Raw genomic sequence first — 21,898 nt, forward strand, 5'->3', positions numbered from 1 at the left:
TAAGGGTACTATGTTTAGTTAGAATAATTAAATATATAAAAGCTTTGAGAGATGATTTACTAGATAAATATATTTTCAGCTGGCTGATGTTCAAAATATTTTTTTAATTTTTGTTTTTAACCATTCGAAATGTATTTGTATTTCCAAAATCAGACACGAATTGTACTTAGAAATATATTAAAACACTCTGTAGGGACAACAGTGTGATTTCTCTTTTAAGAATTCTGTACTTCAGAACACTGCGCAATGTCACTCTCGTATCTCAATTCCGAGTTGGCTTTTTTATTGTTATTTACGGTGCGCTTTCCAGAAGTTCGATTTCTTGTGTTAATTTTTAATTATTTTTCCTCATTTCCCGCTGCTCCGGGCTGTGGCTGCCCCCCGTATCCGAGGGCCCGCCCGCGCGTCTCCCCGTGGCGGGGGCGGCCCCGGGAACACAGAGACGATGGTGTCTCCTCCCCTCGCGGCGCTGCCCTGCGGAAGTGACGCGCGGGCGGGCGCAGCGCGGCGCGCGGCGGCCATGGGCAGGAAGGAGCGGGGTGAGCGGGGCCGGGAGCGGCGCGGGCCGGGCCGGGGACGGGAGCGGGCACCTGGGGCGGCTCGTCACGGCTCCCGCTCTGCTCCCAGATAAGAAGAAGTCCAAGAAGCGCCATTACGATGACGACGAAGACGACGAGGACGAAGGTGGCGGGAAGGAGCCGCAGGAGGCGGTGCCGTCGGCGGCGGGGAAGCAGGTGGAGGAGAGCGGCACCAAGGTGGACGAGTACGGCGCCAAGGACTACCGGCTGCAGATGCCGCTGAAGGCCGACCACAGCTCGCGGCCCCTCTGGGTGGTGCGTGCGCAGGGCGGGCCCAGGCTGTGGCCGTGCGCCCCAGGGTGGGACCGCGGCGGGACACGGCCGGGAAAGGGGTGTTCTCCTCTGGAGAAGCCGGGAACGCTGCGGGGTCAGGCGGGAGCGTGCGGGGAGAGCCTCGGCGCGCCTGGCTGCGGGGTTTGGAGCGGCCCCGGCAGCGCCCAGGCATTGCTGCAGCCCCGGCAGCCTCCCGGCGGGTCGCGGGTGTGCTGCAGGCACGGCCCAGACGTCTCGGGGGGGGCTGGAGAGCATCGCCTTGGCTGATGGCACAAGAGGGATCCATCGCTGCAGTGACACAGGAGCAGGGTTTGTGTGTTGGAGTGTGCTCTAAGACAGGCTGGCCTCATATTCTGTAACTGGTGCTGTTTGTTTTCTCTGTCCTTGGAAAGGGGTGTCAGTAAACTTGTCCAAGGTCTGGCCAGCGGTGCATCATCTAGGGAAGAGGTGGTTTCCCAGCCAGTGTCTGCATGGTGCCTGTCACCAAGTGTTGTACAGGCACCTAAGGCTGTGACACTCAAGTGCTGCCTGTCATTCATTCATTTATTCATTCATTCTGTGTAAAATGAGCAAGGAGTTTTGTTGTTTCAGCAAATGGGGCTGGAAGCTTGCCTCTACTGCAGTAATTTCTTTAGTATTAAAAAAGAAAGCATACCCCAGCATGTCAGTCTGTAAAAACTTTACTGATCTGGGTGTGGTGTATTCGTAGTGCCATGGAAAGAACATAGATCAATTCCTGGACCATTTTCAGAAGACAAAAGTTACATGTTTATTCATTTTCTTGTAACTTCATTATGAGATTCAGTTCGACTAACACTGTTGTGCCTTCAGCATTTGTTTGTTTCTGTAGGCTCCTGATGGCCATATATTTTTGGAAGCCTTTTCTCCAGTTTACAAATATGCACAGGACTTTCTGGTTGCCATTGCTGAGCCTGTGTGCAGACCCACCCACATTCACGAGTACAAGCTGACTGCTTACTCCCTGTATGCTGCTGTGAGTGTGGGCCTGCAGACAAGTGACATCACCGAGTATTTGCAGAAACTCAGCAAGACTGGTGTCCCAGATGGAATAATTCAGTTTATCAAGGTAAGGCTGTTGTACTGGCATTGGAAATATATCTCTTTCTACTAAGTAATTCCTTTCCTGCTGCCTCTGCCTAATTGTTTTATTATTTTTTAATCGTTCATCACTCATCATTGTTTCAAGAGAACATTTTTTTTCCCGTCTTTTTGCATATGGTATTGCTGCACATGTATACTGTTTTCATAGGATAGCCTTTGTAGAATTTATAAAAAGTACATTTAAGTGTCTGTAGATACTTTCAGCCAGTACAACTCGTACCTGGGGAAAGTTTCCTCAGATTTGGTCTGAAGGAAGACAGAATGTAGGAAGCATCTGTTTCTACTAAGGAATACCTTTCCTGCTGCCTCTCCTAATTGATTTATTATTTTTTAATCATTCATTACTTTTAACTACCTTATTCTTCTGTCATTGTTTCAAGAGAACATATTTTTTTCTGTCTTTTTGCATATGGTATTGCTGCACATGTACTGTTTTCATAGGATAGCCTTTGTAGAATTTATAAAAAGTACATTTAAGTGTCTGTAGATACTTTCAGCCAGTACAACTCGTACCTGGGGAAAGTTTCCTCAGATTTGCTCTGAAGGAAGACAGAATGTAGGAAGCACTCTGTAAGTGGGGCACTCTGAGACAGCCTGCCTTATCCTGCAAGTGTGTTCTCATAGTCTTGGAAACAGTTTGAGATTAGGTATCAAAAGTGAGAATCTGTGCCTGATCCCCTGTGTGAGATGATGTGAGCATCTTCTGAAAATGCCTTTTCAGGTTTGTTCCATGAGCATAACAGCAGTGCAGGTAAATGTTTTGTGGTAAGGTGCTTCCCCACAAAGACCTAAAGCCATTGCAGTGTTTGGTCCTAAACATGGAATCTCTCTTTTGCATTTTCCTAATGACTGCTCTCTTTGTAGCTGTGCACCGTCAGCTATGGGAAGGTGAAGCTGGTTCTGAAACATAACAGGTAAGTGGCTTCTTCCTCAGCTTTTGTGGCAGGAAACCCTCCAAATGCACAGCTTTGAGTGAGTGAGTGAGTGAGTGCTCTCAGGAGCTCTCACAGCTGCCAGCTGAGTGTAACAGCTCTCAGGTATCACTTTTACAGCTTTTGGAAGTATTTAGTACATTAGCTGATGAATTGTGTTTGGCTGTCGTGAGGTAGCGCTGGTTGTCATCACATTTTTAAAAGTAGGTTGCAAATTTAATATTGTAGCTTGTTTCTTTAGTGTTTGGACTTGCAGTATGTCTTTTGAGGTTTTCAAATCATTTGGGAAAGATAAGCAAGAGGCTTATCTCTAGTGGCAAGAGGTGGGTGCTTGTGTGTCTGTTGAATCTGATTTGTTTTAAAGCCAGAGGATAGTGCTGGAAGGGGCCTGGAGAAGTCAGTGCATCTTCTAACTCTGATCTCCAACCAGCATCATCATTGAGGAATCTCCAGGATGCATTAGTTTTAAATTTTCAGGTGGTCTGTGTTTTGGAAGTTTGGGGGTTTGTGTTTTGGGCTTTTCTGGTGCTATGGACAGGACTTGAAAACACCACATCTGGTGTTTTCACAAACTCAGCTCAGTTCAGTCAAAACAATTTACTTAATTTGCATGTGTCACAGATAAGAGGTATGTGAGAGGTCTGTGTGGGCATTTCTGCTGGAGTTTGCCACTCAGATTAGGTTAGACAGCATTTGAATAAGATGGAAGAATGACTGCACAGTATGTGATGCTTTTGGTGTGAGGCATCTTTTAAAAGTTTTAGTTGCCATAATGGCTTTATTTTTAAATTAGCACCCCAAGACTGGATGCTTGAGCGTGCCTCTAGCTGTGCATCTATGCCACTCTTCCTGTGAGTTATTCAGGTGATGAGTTGATAAAAATGTTTTCCTTTATTCTTTAATTTTAGGTATTTTGTGGAAAGTACCCACCCTGATGTCATTCAGCAGCTTCTGCAAGACCATGTAATTAAAGAATGTCGCCTGAGAAATGCTGAAGGTGAAGAGACAGAGCTGATTACAGAGACATTCACAAGTAAATCAGCGGTATGTCCAGCCCTGTTCTAAAATTACTGCAGTGACTGGAGGTAAACTCTTGAGTAGTTTGGGGTTGCTATTGTTTGTTTGTTGTATCAGCTTCATTCTGCCAGTAACAAACTCTGCCTCTTTAATGAGCCTAAATGTGGGGGGAAGAGGGGAGCAGAGTGTGTCTCTAATGAAACTTGTGGTGAAAATTCATGTTCCTCTATTTCAGATTTCCAAATCTAGTGAAGGTGGCCTTGGTCCATCAACTTCACAGGGAACAGATGCTCAGAATAAGCCAGATGTCCCAGCTGACTTATTTGAGTTTTATGAACAGATGGACAAAGATGAGGAGGAGGAGGAGGAGACACAGACGGTGTCTTTTGAAGTCAAGCAGGTATGAATATTGCAGAGAAGCACATAAGCATGAGAACTTACTAGGAAGTACTGTGGCTCTTTGTTTGGTAGAGGAGATCATTGGAAGTCATTAACATTTCTCTCCTTTTACCTTCCAAAGTTTAGAATCTTAGAGAGTGGCAGTGTGGGTGTTGTTCTTTCCCTGCCTGCAGAGCGCAGTGCTTACAGGCCAGAGAGGCTCCAGGGACTCAGGGAGGTCCTGTCAAGTGTGGCTGAGTATTACTTAGTTCAAGATGAGAATTCAGTGGACGGCTGCTTTCAGCCCTTTTTTTTCCTTTTCCCTCCTGCTTTTTGTTTGTAATTCATGGTTGCAGAAGGAACTCTTGGGCTGCTTTCAGCCCTTTTTTTTTTTTCTTTTCCCTCCTGCTTTTTGTTTGTAATTCATGGTTGCAGAAGGAACTCTTTCTTGGTGGTTCCAATTTTATCACTTGAGAAGGGGAGCTGGAAGTTGGAGCACAGTCCTTGCTTGACCTTCAGAGAGCTTCTATAGAACTTCTCAAGTTGGTTTTGGGGTGGTTCCAATTTCATCACTTGAGAAGCTGGAGCTGGAGGTTGGAGCGCAGTCCTTGCTTGACCTTCAGAGAGCTTCTATAGAACTTCTCAAGTTGGTTTTGGACTCAGTGATTCTAATGATGCCTTAGTAGGGGAAAAAGGAATTTTAAAAAGGATAACTTAGGAGCTGAGTTTTGTTTATTTGAAAAAAGCCAACCCAAACCAACAACCTCTTGGTGACTGATTCAGCCTGTCATTGTCTTGGAATAACTTCCATACAGAGTGTGGAGGTTTTCAGGGTAACAGATGTGCAGCTTTGTGTAACCTGGAGAACCTTTCTTGTCTCTTACTGAACTTTTCATTGCAGGACTTCAGGCTGTAGTTTAGTCATTGCTGGGCAAGCAGCATGAGCTGAATGTGTCATGTTCTTCCATCTGCCTAAAGAGCCCTCTCTAATATTAACTGTTGTTCAAAATGTTTTGAGGGCTGGGGTGATCACAGGTAAAGTTTCCAGAATAAGACTTCATAAGCATAAAAATAAATGTAACTTCACTTGGTACTATGTAACATAGTTGTTTTTAGGGAAAAAGAAATTAATTCAGATGTGGAGAATTTATCAAGTGAAGCTTTGTTTCCTCTTCAGGAGATGATTGAAGAACTTCAGAAGCGTTGTATCCATTTGGAGTACCCCTTGCTAGCAGAATATGATTTCAGAAATGATTCTGTGAATCCTGACATCAATATAGATCTGAAGCCTACTGCAGTCCTCAGGCCCTATCAAGAGAAAAGCCTAAGGAAGATGTTTGGGAATGGACGAGCCAGGTCTGGTGTTATTGTCTTGCCTTGTGGTAAGTGTCTGTGTTGGTACTTAGACAATTTGTTCTGTATTTGCCTGTAGTAAAGAAAATTCCAAAGATGACAGCTGCCTGGATTTCAGACAGCAGCAGGGACTGTTATGGTCCCAGTGTGCAGAGTCCTGGTGGTTTTTATTGAGCTGTTGGTGAGGCTGTGCTGAGGGAGAGCTGGGTCACAGAGCTGTCTGTGTCCTGGCAGGGGCTGGGGAACAGCTTTGGTACCTTCACACTGCCAGCCGTGTTTCCACTGTGCCCTCTGCCACCTCTGCTCATCTTCCTGTAAAATGTAAAGCTGTTGGCATTGGAATTTGTTCCTTGGTTGGGAATGGGGAAACTACGGGGAGCTGGGAATACAAAGGTGGCATAAAGGGGTGTCCAGGGAAGGAAAGAGCTTGAGTGCACAGGTGCTGGGCCGGAGAGCTTGAGGAAGAAATGAGAGACATGCTGACTAGGACAGCCTACAGAGAAAACGGGGAAAAGGAGCAAACAGGAGGCTGTGTGCCAGTACCCTCAGTATTGAGGGAGAAGGAGGCACATGGGACCTTTGATGAGGGCCTGAGAGTCCGTAAGGAGTGCTGGGAGAAGTGTGAAGGATGGGAAGATTTAAGGAGTTGCTTTGTGGGGGAATGTATAACTGGCAGAGACAGAGCAATAAAGCACCCCTAGGGAAGCTTTCTGTAGCCACTTGTAATTTAACATTCTTTTGAAATTAAAAAGCAGTAAAATGATTGCTTCTAATGGTCAAAGCCATTGTTTGGAATTATTTTCTTGTCCTGTAGACAATCAGCTGTATTTTTAAGAAGCGAATACTTGATCTCTTTATGAGTATTGTAGCAAAGAAGCAACAAAGAAATTTCCCTTTGCGTGATTTCATATCCTCTCATGGTTTTCCTTCACTCTTTGGTTTTGTTTTCCTCCTACTCCAGTGGTGTCTGAGAGACGACTAATGAGTGTCACTCCTCCTGCCCTGCAGGTGCTGGCAAGTCTCTGGTGGGAGTGACGGCCGCGTGCACCGTGCGCAAGCGGTGCCTGGTGCTCGGCAACTCTGCCGTGTCTGTGGAGCAGTGGAAGGCCCAGTTCAAGATGTGGTCCACCATCGACGACAGCCAGATCTGTCGCTTCACGTCTGATGCCAAAGACAAGCCCATTGGTTGTTCTGTTGCCATCAGTACATACTCCATGTTGGGGCACACGACAAAAAGGTCTTGGGAAGCAGAAAGAGTAATGGAGTGGCTTAAAAGTCAAGAGTGGGGCCTTATGATACTGGATGAAGTCCATACCATTCCTGGTAAGGAAAATGTGTGCAAGCCTTCCATGTTGCACACATTGTTAATGTCCTTCTGTTCTTGTAGAAGTGGTGCTTTTTTGCTGTTCTTCTCATGGTTAATGTAGTGAGTAAACCCATGGCTCAGGGTTTTGAGACAAGTGAACTGCCTTGTTCTACTTTTTTTTTTCCCCCTCCAATACTACATAGTTTAGCTGACCACTAGTTTTCTGAAACCCTTCAAATTAGAAACTGATGTGTCCTACTTTCCCCCCACTGATACTACATAGTTTAGCTGACCACTAGTTTTCTGAAACCCTTCAAATTAGTCACTGTGTTTTCTGTAATAGCAGTGTAAAGAACAAGTTCCTCTGTGTAGGTTGATAAAGTGCTCTTAAAATATCTGAATTACCGTTGCATAATTTAGCTGTAGACTTATTTGAACAGGACAGGAATTCATTTGCCTTCTTCTCTTAGATGCAGTGGCACTGCAGGCCAGCTTTTAATATCTATGAGTAACCATAGTGATTAACATCTGTTATCTTTGAAATTGCCATGTAATTGAGATCTGTACTACTGGAAAACAATAATGTACTATTAAAGTGTCTGTGGAATAATCCTGGCTAAAAAACCACCCAAGATTCTCTTAGCTGTTCCTCCTTTATTTTACTTTAATACGTTTTGGTGTCTACAGAAGTAATGGATTTCAGAAGTAGACCTGGGTGATTAATTGCCATTTTATCAAAGTAGCATACTGGCACTGTTTTGTCACTTTTGTTCTTGCTTGGTTTCATAGAAATGAAGGTATAGCAACTCCTCTGTGATTTCTAGCAATAGCAAAGATGAGTAATTCTGCTATATCCTGCAAGTCCTGAATGTGGCAGTCAGCCAAGAGTATTTGTGTCATAGTTCTTGCTAGGGAATAGTAGAGACCCAAAGCAAGCCATGTAACCTCTGAATATATTAATGTTCTCTTGGGGAATGGGAAATAAAGAAGGTTTACTAGAATTTTCAGAGTACACTTGACAATGCAAACTAAAGCTGCAATCACTGTGAAGTTTTGCTGTAACACAGATTTGTTAGGAGTGTGTGTGCAGTGGGGTACGATTTCCCGGTGCTGTGCTTGTCTTATGTTCAGGAGTTGATGAAAATGTCTTTTAAAAGTTGCAGTATTTATCTTCTGAAAACATTCAGGAAAGTTAACAAAAAATTTGTCTTGGATTTCTTAGCAAAAATGTTCAGACGTGTGCTCACTATCGTCCAAGCTCACTGTAAACTGGGGCTGACTGCTACCCTGGTCAGAGAAGATGATAAAATTGTTGACCTGAACTTCCTGATTGGACCAAAGCTCTATGAAGCCAACTGGATGGAGCTGCAGAACAGTGGCTACATTGCTAAAGTCCAGTGTGCTGAGGTGATGCTCTGCTTTTTGGTACTATTAGTGTATATTTAGTATGCTTATAAAGTTGAAAAAAAATTGGCAGCTCTTTTAAAAATAACAATAGTAGAAATTTTAAAACATGTAAGAAAATATCTGCTTATTTCAAGCCTGAACATATGAGAATGAAACTTGAAAACGTAGGACTGGATCTCACCATTCTTTCTACTATAAAGATGTGACCTCTGTTCTTTTCAGCATATGGATGAGAGGTAAATCTAGTATCAAAAGAGGTGAAAATCTTTCACACAGGCACATAGAATGTTAAAGTAATCTTTCTGGAAAGCCTAATTCAGTGTATTATCTCTGATAACTGACATGGAAGATTCTTAGGGAAGAGTATAACTTTCTCCAAGCTCTCTGTTATTTACGAGGTTTCCATGTAAGCATTAGGGGATTGCTTTTTCATTAAAAAATTATCTGGTCTCCTGTTGAATGGAAGTAAAGTTTTAGCAGCTGCATTGTGTTATGGTTGTTTGGGGTTTTGGGTGGTTTTTTTTTTTGTCTTTGTGTTATTGTTGTGGTGATTTATTTTAAACCTGCCTTGTTAATTTCATGGAATTCTCCCTAGCTCTGGTACTGGAATACAAGATGCAGATGCAGGTCAGCCCTTCTCCTTTTGAACATTGTGCAAACTGGAGGTTGTAGAAGAAAAAAAAAAAACCCACTGCTTTGAACACATAGAATGCAAGTGAAAAGTACCCAGAGAAGAACTAGGGTTGAAGGGAGAGTAACCAGTCCTCAGATTCAGATTTGCATTTAGGCACTTTGGTTAGTTCTGCTGTGCAAGCAAAATTCTCAGTCCCTGAACTGCCCTTCAGTCATTTGAAAATGAAGCATGGCATACCTTTTGTTCTGAATGATGGGAAAATTCTGCAAGTTTAAATTCCTTAGGCCAGTGTTTTGAGCTAACATTTGTTGACTCTGCCAAAGGCAAGGAACAAAAAAGTCCAGTGTTGAGTCCAATACACTCACAACTGCTTTGCATATTTGTTTGGATTTCCTTGAGGAGTAGCACCATTAATCAACTTGGTTTATTCCCCTCAGCCAGGAAAGGTGTGTGGCTCACTCTTTAAGTGCAGTTCTTCCCAAGTGGCCGGAGAGGGCAGTGCTGATGTCTCATAGGGCAGGTCATGGTTGTTGCAGATGTTGCTCTTTCACTGCTCCAAAAGAGAATGAGCAGCACAGTTTAAAAAGTTACACAAAGTTTAAAAAAAGACAACAAACCTGTTTTTTCAGAGTTTTGTAATTTACAAATAATCCCTTTCAGAATCCCTTTCTGAATACTAAGTCTTTGGATTGGAGTGCCTGTCTTGCAAAATGTAAAATGAAAATACAAAATACATGTGTTTGCCATGCAGTCAGAGGCATTGAGCAATAGATGAAATTTTTTATCACAGTCAAATATTCAGTATTTGTATGTTGTTGTCACTTTGATGTAATTGTCTTTTGGTTCAAGAGTTTTAAGTCTTTCATGTAGGCAGCACACAATAACAACAGAGCCTATTCAGTACATGAATTTATTTTTAATGTAGTCAGAGGATAATAAAAGCATCGTCTGGCATTTAAGTCACTGGAAAAAGTACTTTGAAACAAAAAATTAGGTCTTATCAGTACAGAACAATTAATGTTGTTTAAATAAACTCCTGTAAATTGTCATTAACTTCCTTAGCTGAATGGTGGTTATGAAAGAGGCTTTTCTCTGTGGAGCTTGTTAATTTCTATTGTGCAATACATATGAGCATCATGTACAGCAGAGTGAATGTTTCCCAAATTATATCCCCTGTAGATAGTGTCAGATGTTATCAATAGTGTCACTTCATTGGCTCAAACTAGATACTTTCTTCTTTTTCCATGCTAGAGTAGAAAACATAAACCTAGACTTGTTGAAGTACTATGGTTGTTATTGCTTGAGTATCCTGGGATGATGTTAATGTCTGTTGAAAACTTCTAATCAATCCTTGTGTTTTGGAAGCTCTAGACTCATTAGCTGTTAAAATAAAGGTCACTCCTTTGTGGATATATGAAGAAAGATGGGTGAATTTGTTCTGTAATGAAGACAAAACATCTCAGATTTCAGAATATGGATGAAAATTAGTCTTTATGGGAAAAAGCTTTGACTGCTGTGAGAGGGAGACTGCACAATTAATTCTCTTAATCGCTGCTTTGTAGGAAGTAGTAGTATTTAGTAAATTATTTAAATGTGAACATGAAGTAACAATCTTGTTCCAGTCACACTGCCTGTTTCTGTCATGGATCTCAATGCCAAAGCATTTTGGAAAAACAGATTTTAGCAGTGCAGGAGACTTCACTGACTGGTAGCTTTCCTTTTGGTATAGAAATGACTGTTAAAATGTGTAACCTGCCCTATACAGAATGCATTACCAGCCCCCAATATCTTTTCAATTCCCATTGGGATTAAATCAGCAAATAATAGAGTGCTACTTTGTGTGTGTTTTCTCATTGTAGGTCTGGTGCCCAATGTCACCTGAATTTTACAGAGAATATGTAGCTATTAAAACAAAGAAGAGGATACTGCTCTACACCATGAACCCAAACAAATTCAGAGCCTGTCAGTTCCTGATTAAGTTTCATGAGCGACGGAATGATAAAATTATCGTCTTTGCTGACAACGTGTTTGCACTGAAGGAATATGCAGTCAGACTTGGGAAGTAAGTGTTCACAACCAATGATGGCACTATTGTTTTCCTCCTTCCATGACAATTTCCTTGCAATCTCACAGCTTTCAGTAGTCTTTAATATTTTTTGTAATGTTGTAACTCCAGTCCTCCTGCATAAAAAGCTCAGGAGGGTCTTTGTGGATGGACATTACTGGTACTGAAACGTGATTTTGGTGTTTGAAAAGAGTCTCTGTTTAGCATTTGTTTCAGAAGAGTTTACATTCAGGATTTTGCAAAAGATTTAGTACTTTGATTTTATTTTAATTAGTAAAAGCCAATGGAAAAATGAGGGGCTTCTGGGCATATCACTAGAACTGTTTCTTTAATGGATGGTAGCTTCCCCTGTCTCTCTGAGACCAAGGTTTTCAAATATATACTCTCTGGATCTTTCAGGATGTTCTGAGATCCAGGGCTGCCTTCTTCAGGTTTTCAAAAGGTTTTACCCTTGCCTAAAAATAATGAAGACAAGCTTTTTTGGTATTTGTGCTGTACTAGTGCAGTGCCTAGAACTGTAGTAATTGTTTAGTAAACTAAAGGACATTTCTCCCTAGAGCTCCTTGATTACCTTAAATGACTGTTACATGAGTGCAGTTATAGGAGGTTGTGCAAACAGGGTTTTATGGGGGGTCAGCATCAATCTGTTGGTAGGATTTGGGGAGGGACAGTCAGGGAGAGTTTGTCAGGATCAGGCATAGAGCGATTATTGGGAAGCATAACTTTATTAGCTGGCCTCATCCTTTCTTTGATAAGGCCTTGTTTGCTGGAAGCTGCGGGGCATTTAGATGGTTTATGATATCATGTCTAGGAATTTCAGCAGTATTCCTTAGCAAAACCACAAACAAGCCTTACACTTTCCAAAATTTATGATCAGTTCTGACTGCATTTTAAGGGGCCGTGTGGTGCTGGCATGCTGTGACATCAAATAGCAAGCAGAGCTAATGGTGTTGGATGAATTCCAAAACCCGTGGTCTCTTTCATCATTTTTTTTAATCTGTCTGGACAGAGATTAGCTGTAATGATGCCTCTGGAATGTCTCTAGCAGTGTTCAGTGTACCACAGACAAAGCCTTTAGCACAGGCAGTGCTGGGGGGGCAGGGGATGCACAGCAGTTGTAAGTCAGGTAGATGCTGTGGAAGCGTGGCAGGATAACCAGTTGAAGAAATAGTAGGTGGCCCCTTTTTATGTTCTGGAGTGAATTCTGTATTTCTCACATTGTTTATGGAGCTCCAGGTTATCCAGCTGCCACTCTTAGAAAGAAAAGAGGCTTGCTGTGCTTGACAGAGGTGAGGTTTGTTTTAACTGGAGGTTTTTTGCTGTGAGCAGGCTAAACCAGAAGGAACTGTTAGTTTGTGCAGGGCAGGAACTCTGTGTGTGGAGGAGAGAGCAGCCCAGTGGGCAGAGCAGGAGTGCTGTGGCTGCGTGCCCAGCAGGAGCACAGCTCCCACTGCCCTTCTCATGGCCTAAGGAGCCTGCAGGCTGGGTGGGCTCCCCCATGGGGGGAGAGGTGGCCACGGTATGGCTGCCTCTGCTGGCTCCTCCCTTAACCCCCTTGCCCTTGGTAGTGGGGAACCATCAGGGGAAATCCATGCACATGACAGGAATTACTTTGTCCACAATTTTTGGGGCCAGAGAATCTAAATTTGCTCAGCCGGCTGTCATGATTGTGTCATCCAGTATAGCATAGCTCATGTATGACTGGTTTCACTGGTGTTAGGAATATGTTTAAATCACTGTTTCTGAAGGACTGTGCCTTTGTGGTTCTGTCAGTTAATGGCAGAGGAATCTACCTTTCCAAATCCCTCAGATGTCTTTTTGCAGGGAGGAAAATAAGTCATTAAAAAAAGAATCCATTTAGCACTTAATGTTCTAGATTCAGAAAAGTACTCAGGAATGCCAGTGAAATGCTATCAAGAAGGATCTGGGCAAGTTAAAATGAAGGATTGATAGCCAGGAGTTCAGGATCATTCTGTTCTCAATACAAAATGTGTTCGAATATCTTCTCGGTGGTCTTAAGGAAGGCTCAAAAATTTAGTTTCAGTTTAAATCTGTTATTTAACTTCACAATTTAAATACTACATGAAAATTAAAATAAGATATTACAGAACACTACTAATTGAATAATGAAGATATTTTTTTCAAAATTGACTCATTTGCTACTTTCATTTTTTAGCTTTTTTTTTTTCTAAAAGTCTGCTTAAATAGAAGAATTAGATTAGAGATGACTAGGATTGTTTGGTAAAAAACCCTAGAATAAAGTTTGTAGTAAAAAAGCAAGAGGAGCCAGTGCACAGGGATTAGTTGATAAGAATAGAAAACCTTAGTCCTATGCACTGTCATGTTTATGTTCAGCTACCACTCGTGTATGTGCAATACCAAATAGAAAATTTGAGCTTGGTTCCTTGTCTTAGAAGTAATTTATGAAACTGTGAGCAAAATGGTAATTGGAAAACTTAACTCCTGTTGTTTGGAGATGCTTGGTAACCTTAATTTGGATAAGTAGTACAAGAGATGACAAAGCAGTGCAGTGCTATCCTGCATGCAGCTCACTGTTTTTGTGTGGGCTTTGCTCTTCTTAGCTTTTTGTTTTTTTAACTCTGCTTAGGCAGAAATAAAACAGCCAGACACTGAAAAATTCATAGCAGTCCAAGTTACTCATGAAGTCTGTGAGTGACTGAGTTTGTGTGAGCCTTCAGGACTGAGACATTAAATGTTGCATGTAATTCATTGTCAGACATTAGAAACCGTAGATGAAATGCCACTGTGAGCTGCTCATGAAATTTTTGAGGCCTTTGCATCATTTCAGATTTCAGTAAGCCCAGAAGGTATTAGAAGAGGCCAGAGGTTAGCTCGAAAAGCAAATATAATTTTCCCAGAACGACACCCAGCAGCCCATTTGTGACACCCAGCATCTCCTTGATAGAGAAGCCTGTATTTTCAAGTGTTTAAATAGGAACCAAAGGTTGCAGCTGTAAATGTGCTAACTCAGTACATTTGAGGAAAAAAATGTCTTTTAACAGCTGCCCTCAGTCTTTCATGTAGGCGTAGGAAATGTATTCAGTCTGTTGATATACAGCTTCATTGGTGCACGTAATTGAAAAACATTTGTAACTGTCAGAATCTCTTTCTGGCTGACTGGGTTGCTGCAGAGGGTTCCACAAACCCCTGGGCAGCTGCTATGAAGAGTCAACAAAAGTGAACTGATATCTGTACCAAAATCTGGCTTGTTTTCATATCTGCTCAAAGGTGTCCTGCACTCCCTGCCATGGTACCTCATAAGAAATCAGTGAGAAATCTTGTGTTTATTTCTTTTGTATATGTTGTGTTCTTTTCAGACCTTATATCTATGGTCCTACTGCACAAGGGGAAAGAATGCAAATTCTACAAAACTTCAAGCACAATCCAAAAATCAACACTATTTTCATTTCCAAGGTGAGGGAGTATATTCACTGTATCCTTGTGCCTATCTTTGGAGTCAGCTTTAAGACTCAGCTGCGCATGCATGGTGTGCATTTGACATCTTCATATCACAGCTCACAAAGAAAGCTGTGCTTTGTATTTAGTGTTGGCTGGGGAGGTGTGGAAATAAGAGACTGCTCAGAGGGTGCTGCTCTGTTGCAGGTAGGGGACACGTCCTTCGACCTGCCAGAAGCCAATGTTCTCATTCAGATTTCATCCCACGGTGGGTCACGAAGGCAGGAGGCTCAAAGGCTGGGACGAGTGCTGAGAGCCAAAAAAGGTAAAGGAGGTGGTGCTTGGGCTCTGGGCCTTGGATCACAGCAGCCTAGAGCAGGAGAAACTGGATGTTCATGAGGCTTTCTTATGTTTTAGTCAAACAGAATATACCTATATACCAGTGAATGAAAATTCAGCATCTTCTGGGTCAGTAAACTTAGTGATGAGAAAACTTCTAAAGGACAAAAAAAGCTGAAAGAAAACTGACTTTCTATGGCAATTCTCTCACTTTTTCATTCCTTGATATTTTCTGCAACATGAAATTGTTTGTGTTGGATCATAGTATTATTCTGAGAAGCAAGCCTCTAGAAATCACATTTTTGACACTGTAGATTACTTGCTTTTAAAAATTGGATTTGGTTTTTGACTAGTGTGTTTTTGTAAAACATGGCCAAAGGATTTTTTTGTTTAGAACAATTCACTCTTAAAATACTTTCTACTCAGACTTAAGCTCTGCAGACACTTATTTTATTGTGCTTTTTACAGGTAAGGCTTTGTTTGAAAATGCAAACGAACCCCATGTTAGTAAATTGATAAAGTCTTAATGAAACCCTGGGTTTTAAAAGAGAACCCTGTTACCAGGGTAACAGACCTTAAGGACTGTAAGTGACAAAAATTTTATGCACAGCCTGGTAGGTGCTGGTCTTCAGATAGTGCTGTGAATTCTTAGCTAAGTATCTTTGTTTCATTTTTTAAATTCAAAAACACTGCAAACTCTAGTTCACATGGATAAAACTTTTCCTTTGTGTTTTTCTGTTGAACTTCTTTTGACATGCACAACAGTCCTTGCTCTTGACTTTTTACTTCTTCTCGACATGATAGACTTAAAAACAAATTTCACCTTGCCTAGCAGAATAAAGCAGCAAGTTCTTCTTAGAGCACCTGTGTGATTGTGTTAGTCTATATTTCTATTTTTCTGTCTTTTCACCTATCCTCAAGTTATTAAGAACAAAAGTAGGAGTTTCCATGCTGTGTCAGTCAGTTTATGCAAGGTCTGGATGCAGCTAGACAATGCAAATAGTTTTTGTGGGAACAAGTTACTGTTACAAGTACCTGTTTTCAATATTTATTCTTCAGTTGTTCTTTGTTGCAGTGTTCCAAATGAAACTAATCACTGAGTGCTTTTGTCTCTTAGGCATGGTTGCTGAGGAATACAATGCCTTTTTTTATTCCCTTGTATCCCAAGACACTCAGGAAATGGCATATTCAACAAAACGACAACGGTTTCTTGTAGATCAAGGGTATAGCTTCAAGGTAACTCGTTCCTTCTATTTATTATGCTTGAGGCCTAAGAATGTAATTTTCATATTGTTTAGTGTTAGTATTCCGTCCAGTACTTGAGAATTCTGGGTGTGGAATGCATTAATGAAGGTTTTTCTTGCAAGCAAGAACTGCCCTGGTATTGTTTTATCATCTATTGTGAGGGCAGATACAAGTAGCTTTGTACAGCTTCTAGAAAGGTAAGTGCTGTAACTTGAAAGCAGGCACCCTGCAGGGTGCAGTGCTCCTTCCTTGGTGGTTGGCTGCTGGTTGCTGTTCAGTTGTCCATCTGTGCAGGCCTTCCATTATACAGTATCACACTGGCGCTGCATGAAGCAGTGTTGGGTGTTGTCAGAGTGGGCAGCACCAATTTAGACAACTTGCAAAACTTAGGAAGTGACAATTTCCAAAGAGCTCCAGTATCAGACATTTTACTATGTCATCTTCCAAACATAACCAAAGCTCCTCTATATTATAGATTTCATGGTGTATCTTACTTATTTTCTTTTAATGCATGGATTGCCCTGTATGCTCATCTGTTAGGCTGTAAAGGCAGCAGAGTATCATGATAGCTCTTGGGTTTAGGTAAATTATTCCTCTGAAAAATTGGAGCTTACTGCTCTGATAGAAGCCTTCCCGATGAGAAGCAATGCTGAGGAGAATGAAAAATGAGACTCCCACATCTGGCTTGTCTGGGTGAGACACCAGTACAGGACATCCCCCTGAACTGCTGAGCTGGAGGAAATCACTGCTCTGGAAAGAGCAGCCCATTAAAGAGCTCTTTAGAAAGAGAGCTGTCATGGTGTTTATAGGTGAGAACTTTGTTTTCCTTTGTAGTGAATGTTTCAACAAAGTCGTAGATCAGTACTAAGCTGCAACTAATTACAGCAAATACATCTGTGTGGCTGTAGCCAGGAAGATTAGAGCAATCCCTTTACTTATATTTGAATGCCCTGGATTCTAGAGCTAAAAAGGAGGTTAAAATAGAGGGATTTAATTTTGCAAGGAAGGAGTTCTTAGTCTTAGGAGCTTTGGTGCAATGTGGCACAAAAGCAGTGCAAGTGGCCAGCTGAGTGTCTGGAGCAACATTTGCTGACCAGTACTGGAATGTTCTTTATTTGCAGATTGGAAACAAAACATTAGAATCTATTTTCTTCTGTTTGCCAAACTTTGTCATAGCTGGCATCAAAGAATATTAGGGCCGAAAGAAACTTCCAAAAAACCATCTATTGTGTTTCTTCATTCCGAGCAAGGATGAACTATGTGTATGCCATTCCCAATAGATGTCTGCTTTCTTAGTATTCCAAATATGGAGACCCTACCCTTCTTTTGGTAATTTTTTCAATGCTAATGTCCTGTCCTTTAGAAGTTGTGTTCTTGAATAACTAGAAATTCATCACTAGTTTAAAAGGGTAACACTTTCCACTTTTTGTTTAGAACTTACTTTCTTCTTGCCATCTCTCAATAGCTTCATTTCTCTGCTTTCCATCAAAAAGAGAACTGGAGTAATACATTTTTGCTAAATCCACATATCTTGTCTTTGCTTCTTAAATATCAGCCTTATTACAGTTTACTGCTTGGAGTGTACTGCTGGCTGGTTTTTTTTTTTGGTTAGTTAACCCATTGCCTTTGCTACTGTATTGTATTTTTATTTAGAGACTAAATGTATGATATACTAAATTTTAAACCAGTAGCAGGAGAACTCTGTATATTAAAGAACTGGGGGTAACTTTTAAACAGAGCATCAGTTGGACAGCTTAAAAGATGATGCAGTGGGAATTCTTTCCATTCTATGAATCATGCTAGCACTGTTTTGCAACCAGAGCTGGCAACAGGCAAATACAATTTAAAATGGATTTTTGTGACTCCTTTTTCTTTATTTTTGAGATGACCATACACATATCCTCCTAAATAAACAAGGAGTACCACAGTGTTCCTTTAGCAATGTAGGACTGATTCTTTCCATTAATGGATTCTTCAAGTTTGGATGTTTTCTCAGGAAAACATCCTTTTTCAGACTAGACATTCCCACAAATAACAGTCCACAGCACTTATTATTCATTCCAGTGTTTCCCTACCCCATTTTTGAAAAATGGTACTTGGCAGCTAATATGGATTTCTTTAACTTAAACTTTATTTACAGTGTTTTTGTGATCTGCTCCAACCCAGACTGCTGAGATAATTAGTTTCTAATTGTATTGACTCAGGAGGTAAGCAGAAAGGATGAGGGAAAACATTACATAATCAATGGCTGAATTAGAATGTCTTTCTCAAAACCATGTCAAATGTGACACTTTCAAAATACCTCTGGTTAAGAAAGTAAGCTGCCTGTTGTAAATCTTTATAACAGAAGCTTGAGATCTTTCAATTCTTCAGAAGAGGAACTTTGCCAGCTGATGGAGCCCATGGCACTGCATTGCCAGTAGGCCACATGTGCCCTGCACGCAGTTAGCAGATGAGTTACTGAGAATTCCAAGGAGAGCAGACTTAACTGAAGTTACCCAGTGTTGAAGTAGTCAAAGGCTGGAAGAGTCCTTTTGCTCTGTGACTGATGCTCTGTTGCAGGTTGCTGCACTCTCTCCCAACAGCTGTACATCTCCATTTGTTAGGGGTTTTTCCCCATTGTCCTGAAGGCTTCTTGCTAAAATTCTAAGTCTCTGCAGAGCTAGGGGATTATTTTTGTTACATATAAAATACTGGTTCTTAAACTAGACACATCTAGAGCCTACAGCATGACACCAACCTTCCAGTAAGTTGAATACATGTCTAAGTTACATGTGCTTTGGTCAGGTTCTTGGTCAAGCTGGTATAAACAATGTTTAGCTGGCATGCTCTGCCCAGAGCTTTTCTTTCTTCTTTTCCTTTTTTTTTTTTCCCCAAAGATTTGTCATTTGTATTTCCAGCCAGACTATAACAAGAGCTGTGAGTGTATGTATATGTACATCACTTAGCAAGATTTTGTGTGTATCTGTGCTATCTGTAGTGTGAGGTTGTTCCAACCATTAATAAAAATTGAAGGCAGTTCAAACAGGATATAGAATCAGAAATACTTGTCTTGGCTTTGAATAGCTAAAAGGGGGAAGAGCCCTCACCTTGTAGTGTGCTCTGTTTCTTAGGTAATCACAAAGCTGGCAGGTATGGAAGAAGAAGAACTTTCATTTTCAACCAAAGAAGAACAGCAGCAGCTTCTCCAGAAAGTCCTGCAGGCATCTGACCTGGATGCTGAGGAGGAAGTAGTTGCTGGAGAATATGGTTCAAAGTCAGCTCAGGTAATGAAGAATTCTTTGAAAAGAATGACCACGGGTGGGACAGAATTGGGACATTTTATTTCCATCCAATTCTAAATGTGATGTTGTCATTGATGGCCTGGTGTCTTTGTGAAACATTAGAGAATAGATCTGTTTTTTTAATCTGTATTAGCCTTTAGCTATTGGAATAATTCACTTGTTGGGCACTCAGAAGAAATTTGACATGGAATTCATGTCCTTCTCCATCATATTTAAAGGAGAAGGTAACAGATCTATCATTACAGATTTTGAAGTGAATGTTTTAAGTCACATGCAGTGAAAATATTTGAAGCCTCTGATGCCACACTAAGCACGTGCCTGTGCCCCTTGTCCTTGCAGGTGTCGCGCCGTGCAGGCACCATGAGCTCCATGTCCGGAGCAGATGACACCGTTTACATGGAGTACCACTCCTCACGGAGCAAGGCCTCTGCCAACAAACACATCCACCCCCTGTTCAAGCGCTTCCGCAAGTGACGTCCTTCACACGTCCTCGGAATGTCACCCGTGGACGTGTCCTGCTACTGGAAAGATGGAGTTGAAAGTTATCACAGCTCCTTTAACAGACTCTTTTATATGCATCTGTACAGCCACATATTTACTTACCAATGTATGTGCTCTCGTAGGTGAATGGGAAAGCAAAGACAGAACTAAATCTTACCATGAAAATATTTTCAGAAACCTTAAGATACAAATATGTCACAGCACATACTTTTTTTTCTGTGGCACTGTCTTATGCCCTCATTTCCTCATGGCCAGAGGGAAGAAGCATATGGGCCACTTCATTCAAGAGAAGTACTTGTCTGGTTTTCAGGGTAATTAATAGATTTTATTTTTATCAGCTGAAGATCCTTTTTCAGAAGAGTCCTGAAAAGGTTTTGTAAATGAAGTTTGTACTGATGTTTGAGATATTATTTATCTGATTCTTGTGTCTGCCCAACAATATACTGTTTCTCAAAATGCTTAAATAAAACCATTCAGTGAGCTGAACAAATCCTGAAAGGAGCACTTTACATTATATTTTTAAACGGAAAGCTAATTTATACTTGTGACTTTACCTGTATTAAAATTCCAACAAATAGGTCAGAAATACTTTAGAGTTTGAACACAAGAAGAAAAAGAGACTGTCTCCAAAGTAAACTCAAGGAAAGCATTAGTAGTAAATACATATGAATTCTGTGCTCGTTTTCTTAATTTTTCTTGCTACTCTTGAGGAGTTGCTCAAATAAAAGCTGTTTCTTTTGTTATTTATAGTCTATTTATTAACCATGCAATAAACCCTTCATAACTGCTAAACAGTGCACTGTCACCACAGAGGTTATTATTGAATCAAAAAGCATTTTGACTTCTCACAAGGTGAATTGGAAGAATGTGTGAAAGAAAGATTCCTGAGGTTCTGGTTTTTTTTTAATGAAGACTGCATTATAATTCTGGAAAACAATAGGGAAATGGTGGTTTATGGCAGAAGAATGCTTTTTAAGTAACACCTTAGTAATGTAACATGCTACTTGGTGTTGTATTAAGAGGTGTTATTTCTCTGGTTGGTTGTAGAGCTTTAGGAACGACCTCTGTTGGTTGAAAATAGGTTTGTATAAAGGTTAACCGTACTGGAAGGAACATGCATGGCACAGCTATTCTGGCTGTATGACAAATGTGTTCCAGAAGAATACTGAATTCTGTTTCTTATTAGCATGAATTCACAATTTGAGAATGTAGAAATATTGAAAGCATTTAATAATTGAGAACACATGGTGCTTAATTTTGGTCTGTGTCAGAATCAGGTAATTTTTAAAAAGGGAACTGATCTGCCTCAGTTTAAACTTTGTTTAGGCTCTGAGCCCTACCCTGTAACATTTGATTCTTTCTCTCATGCTGAGTCTTCTGCCTCACAGCCTGGACCCAGCCATGGCAGTGCTGGAGTGGCTATACAGAAGAGATAATTGTGCAGTATTCTGGTGCTTATATTCTCTCCCCAGTTTAAAGCATTATTTACTTCTGATAGTAGTTTGGACCCACTCTAATGGCAACAGTTAATAGCAAAATGGTAATCTAGTATAATGGGGGGGCCTGTGACAGAGGTTTAGCTGAGCAAGTAAGGCAGTGTCCCTCTGCATAATTCTCTCTTAAAAAGCTTTATGAATTGCTTTGAAACTATTCTCCACCCTTCATAAACTTGAAATAACTCACAACAACCTCCTAAATGCAAATGGCTTAATACTGATTCCTGTAATTGTGGAATCGCTAGTAGTAGCTGGATTTAGGAGCGCTGTAGTTCATGTGTAATAAATCGTGACTAATGATCTCACTCCTCTAATAATGTGTGTGTGGGATGCAGTACTTTCAGCATCAAGTGTAATAATTTTATGAGGCATGAATGACTCCATGCATCAGTGATAGCATCTTGATATTCAAACTTTAGAATCCATTACATTGATAAGATTAAGTGCAGTAATTACTGCCTGCTGTTATCCACTGGTGCATTTACTCACCACGGCTGAGTTGCTGTCACACATGGCAGCACCTGTACCGTAACAGGGCTGGGCAGGTCAGT

General features: G+C 41.1%; 1 protein-coding gene across 2 annotated transcripts; it reads left to right on the forward strand.

Annotated features, from left to right (window-relative positions):
* Positions 1 to 433: 433 nt before the first annotated feature.
* Positions 434 to 20,594, forward strand: ERCC3 (ERCC excision repair 3, TFIIH core complex helicase subunit). Of its 2 annotated transcripts, XM_039696921.1 has the most exons (15): positions 434 to 539; positions 628 to 833; positions 1,702 to 1,938; positions 2,838 to 2,887; positions 3,814 to 3,949; positions 4,158 to 4,322; positions 5,478 to 5,682; positions 6,662 to 6,976; positions 8,182 to 8,366; positions 10,860 to 11,062; positions 14,404 to 14,500; positions 14,690 to 14,807; positions 15,939 to 16,057; positions 19,180 to 19,332; positions 19,690 to 20,594. In XM_039696921.1, exons 1-15 carry the CDS (start codon positions 446 to 448, stop codon positions 19,822 to 19,824), a joined length of 2,418 nt encoding a protein of 805 aa, XP_039552855.1. In that variant the 5' UTR covers positions 434 to 445; the 3' UTR covers positions 19,825 to 20,594. The 2 variants fall into 2 exon arrangements, 1 of the variants encoding a protein (XP_039552855.1); XR_005626302.1 differs by lacking the exon at positions 19,690 to 20,594 and having other exon boundaries at positions 14,690 to 14,806; positions 15,937 to 16,057; positions 19,180 to 19,316.
* Positions 20,595 to 21,898: the final 1,304 nt, after the last annotated feature.

The sequence above is a fragment of the Passer montanus genome, unplaced genomic scaffold (assembly GCF_014805655.1).
Source record: "Passer montanus isolate IOZ18808 unplaced genomic scaffold, ASM1480565v1 scaffold1, whole genome shotgun sequence".
In the NCBI taxonomy this organism is placed as follows: domain Eukaryota; kingdom Metazoa; phylum Chordata; class Aves; order Passeriformes; family Passeridae; genus Passer; species Passer montanus.

Coding starts and splice junctions, on each gene's coding strand:
- ERCC3 (XM_039696921.1), top strand. CDS start 446: ATGGTGTCTCCTCCCCTCGCGGCGCTGCCCTGCGGAAGTGACGCGCGG. Junction 1,939..2,837: donor GAATAATTCAGTTTATCAAG/GTAAGGCTGTTG, acceptor CTCTCTTTGTAG/CTGTGCACCGTCAGCTATGG. Junction 14,808..15,938: donor AGTGCTGAGAGCCAAAAAAG/GTAAAGGAGGTG, acceptor TTTGTCTCTTAG/GCATGGTTGCTGAGGAATAC.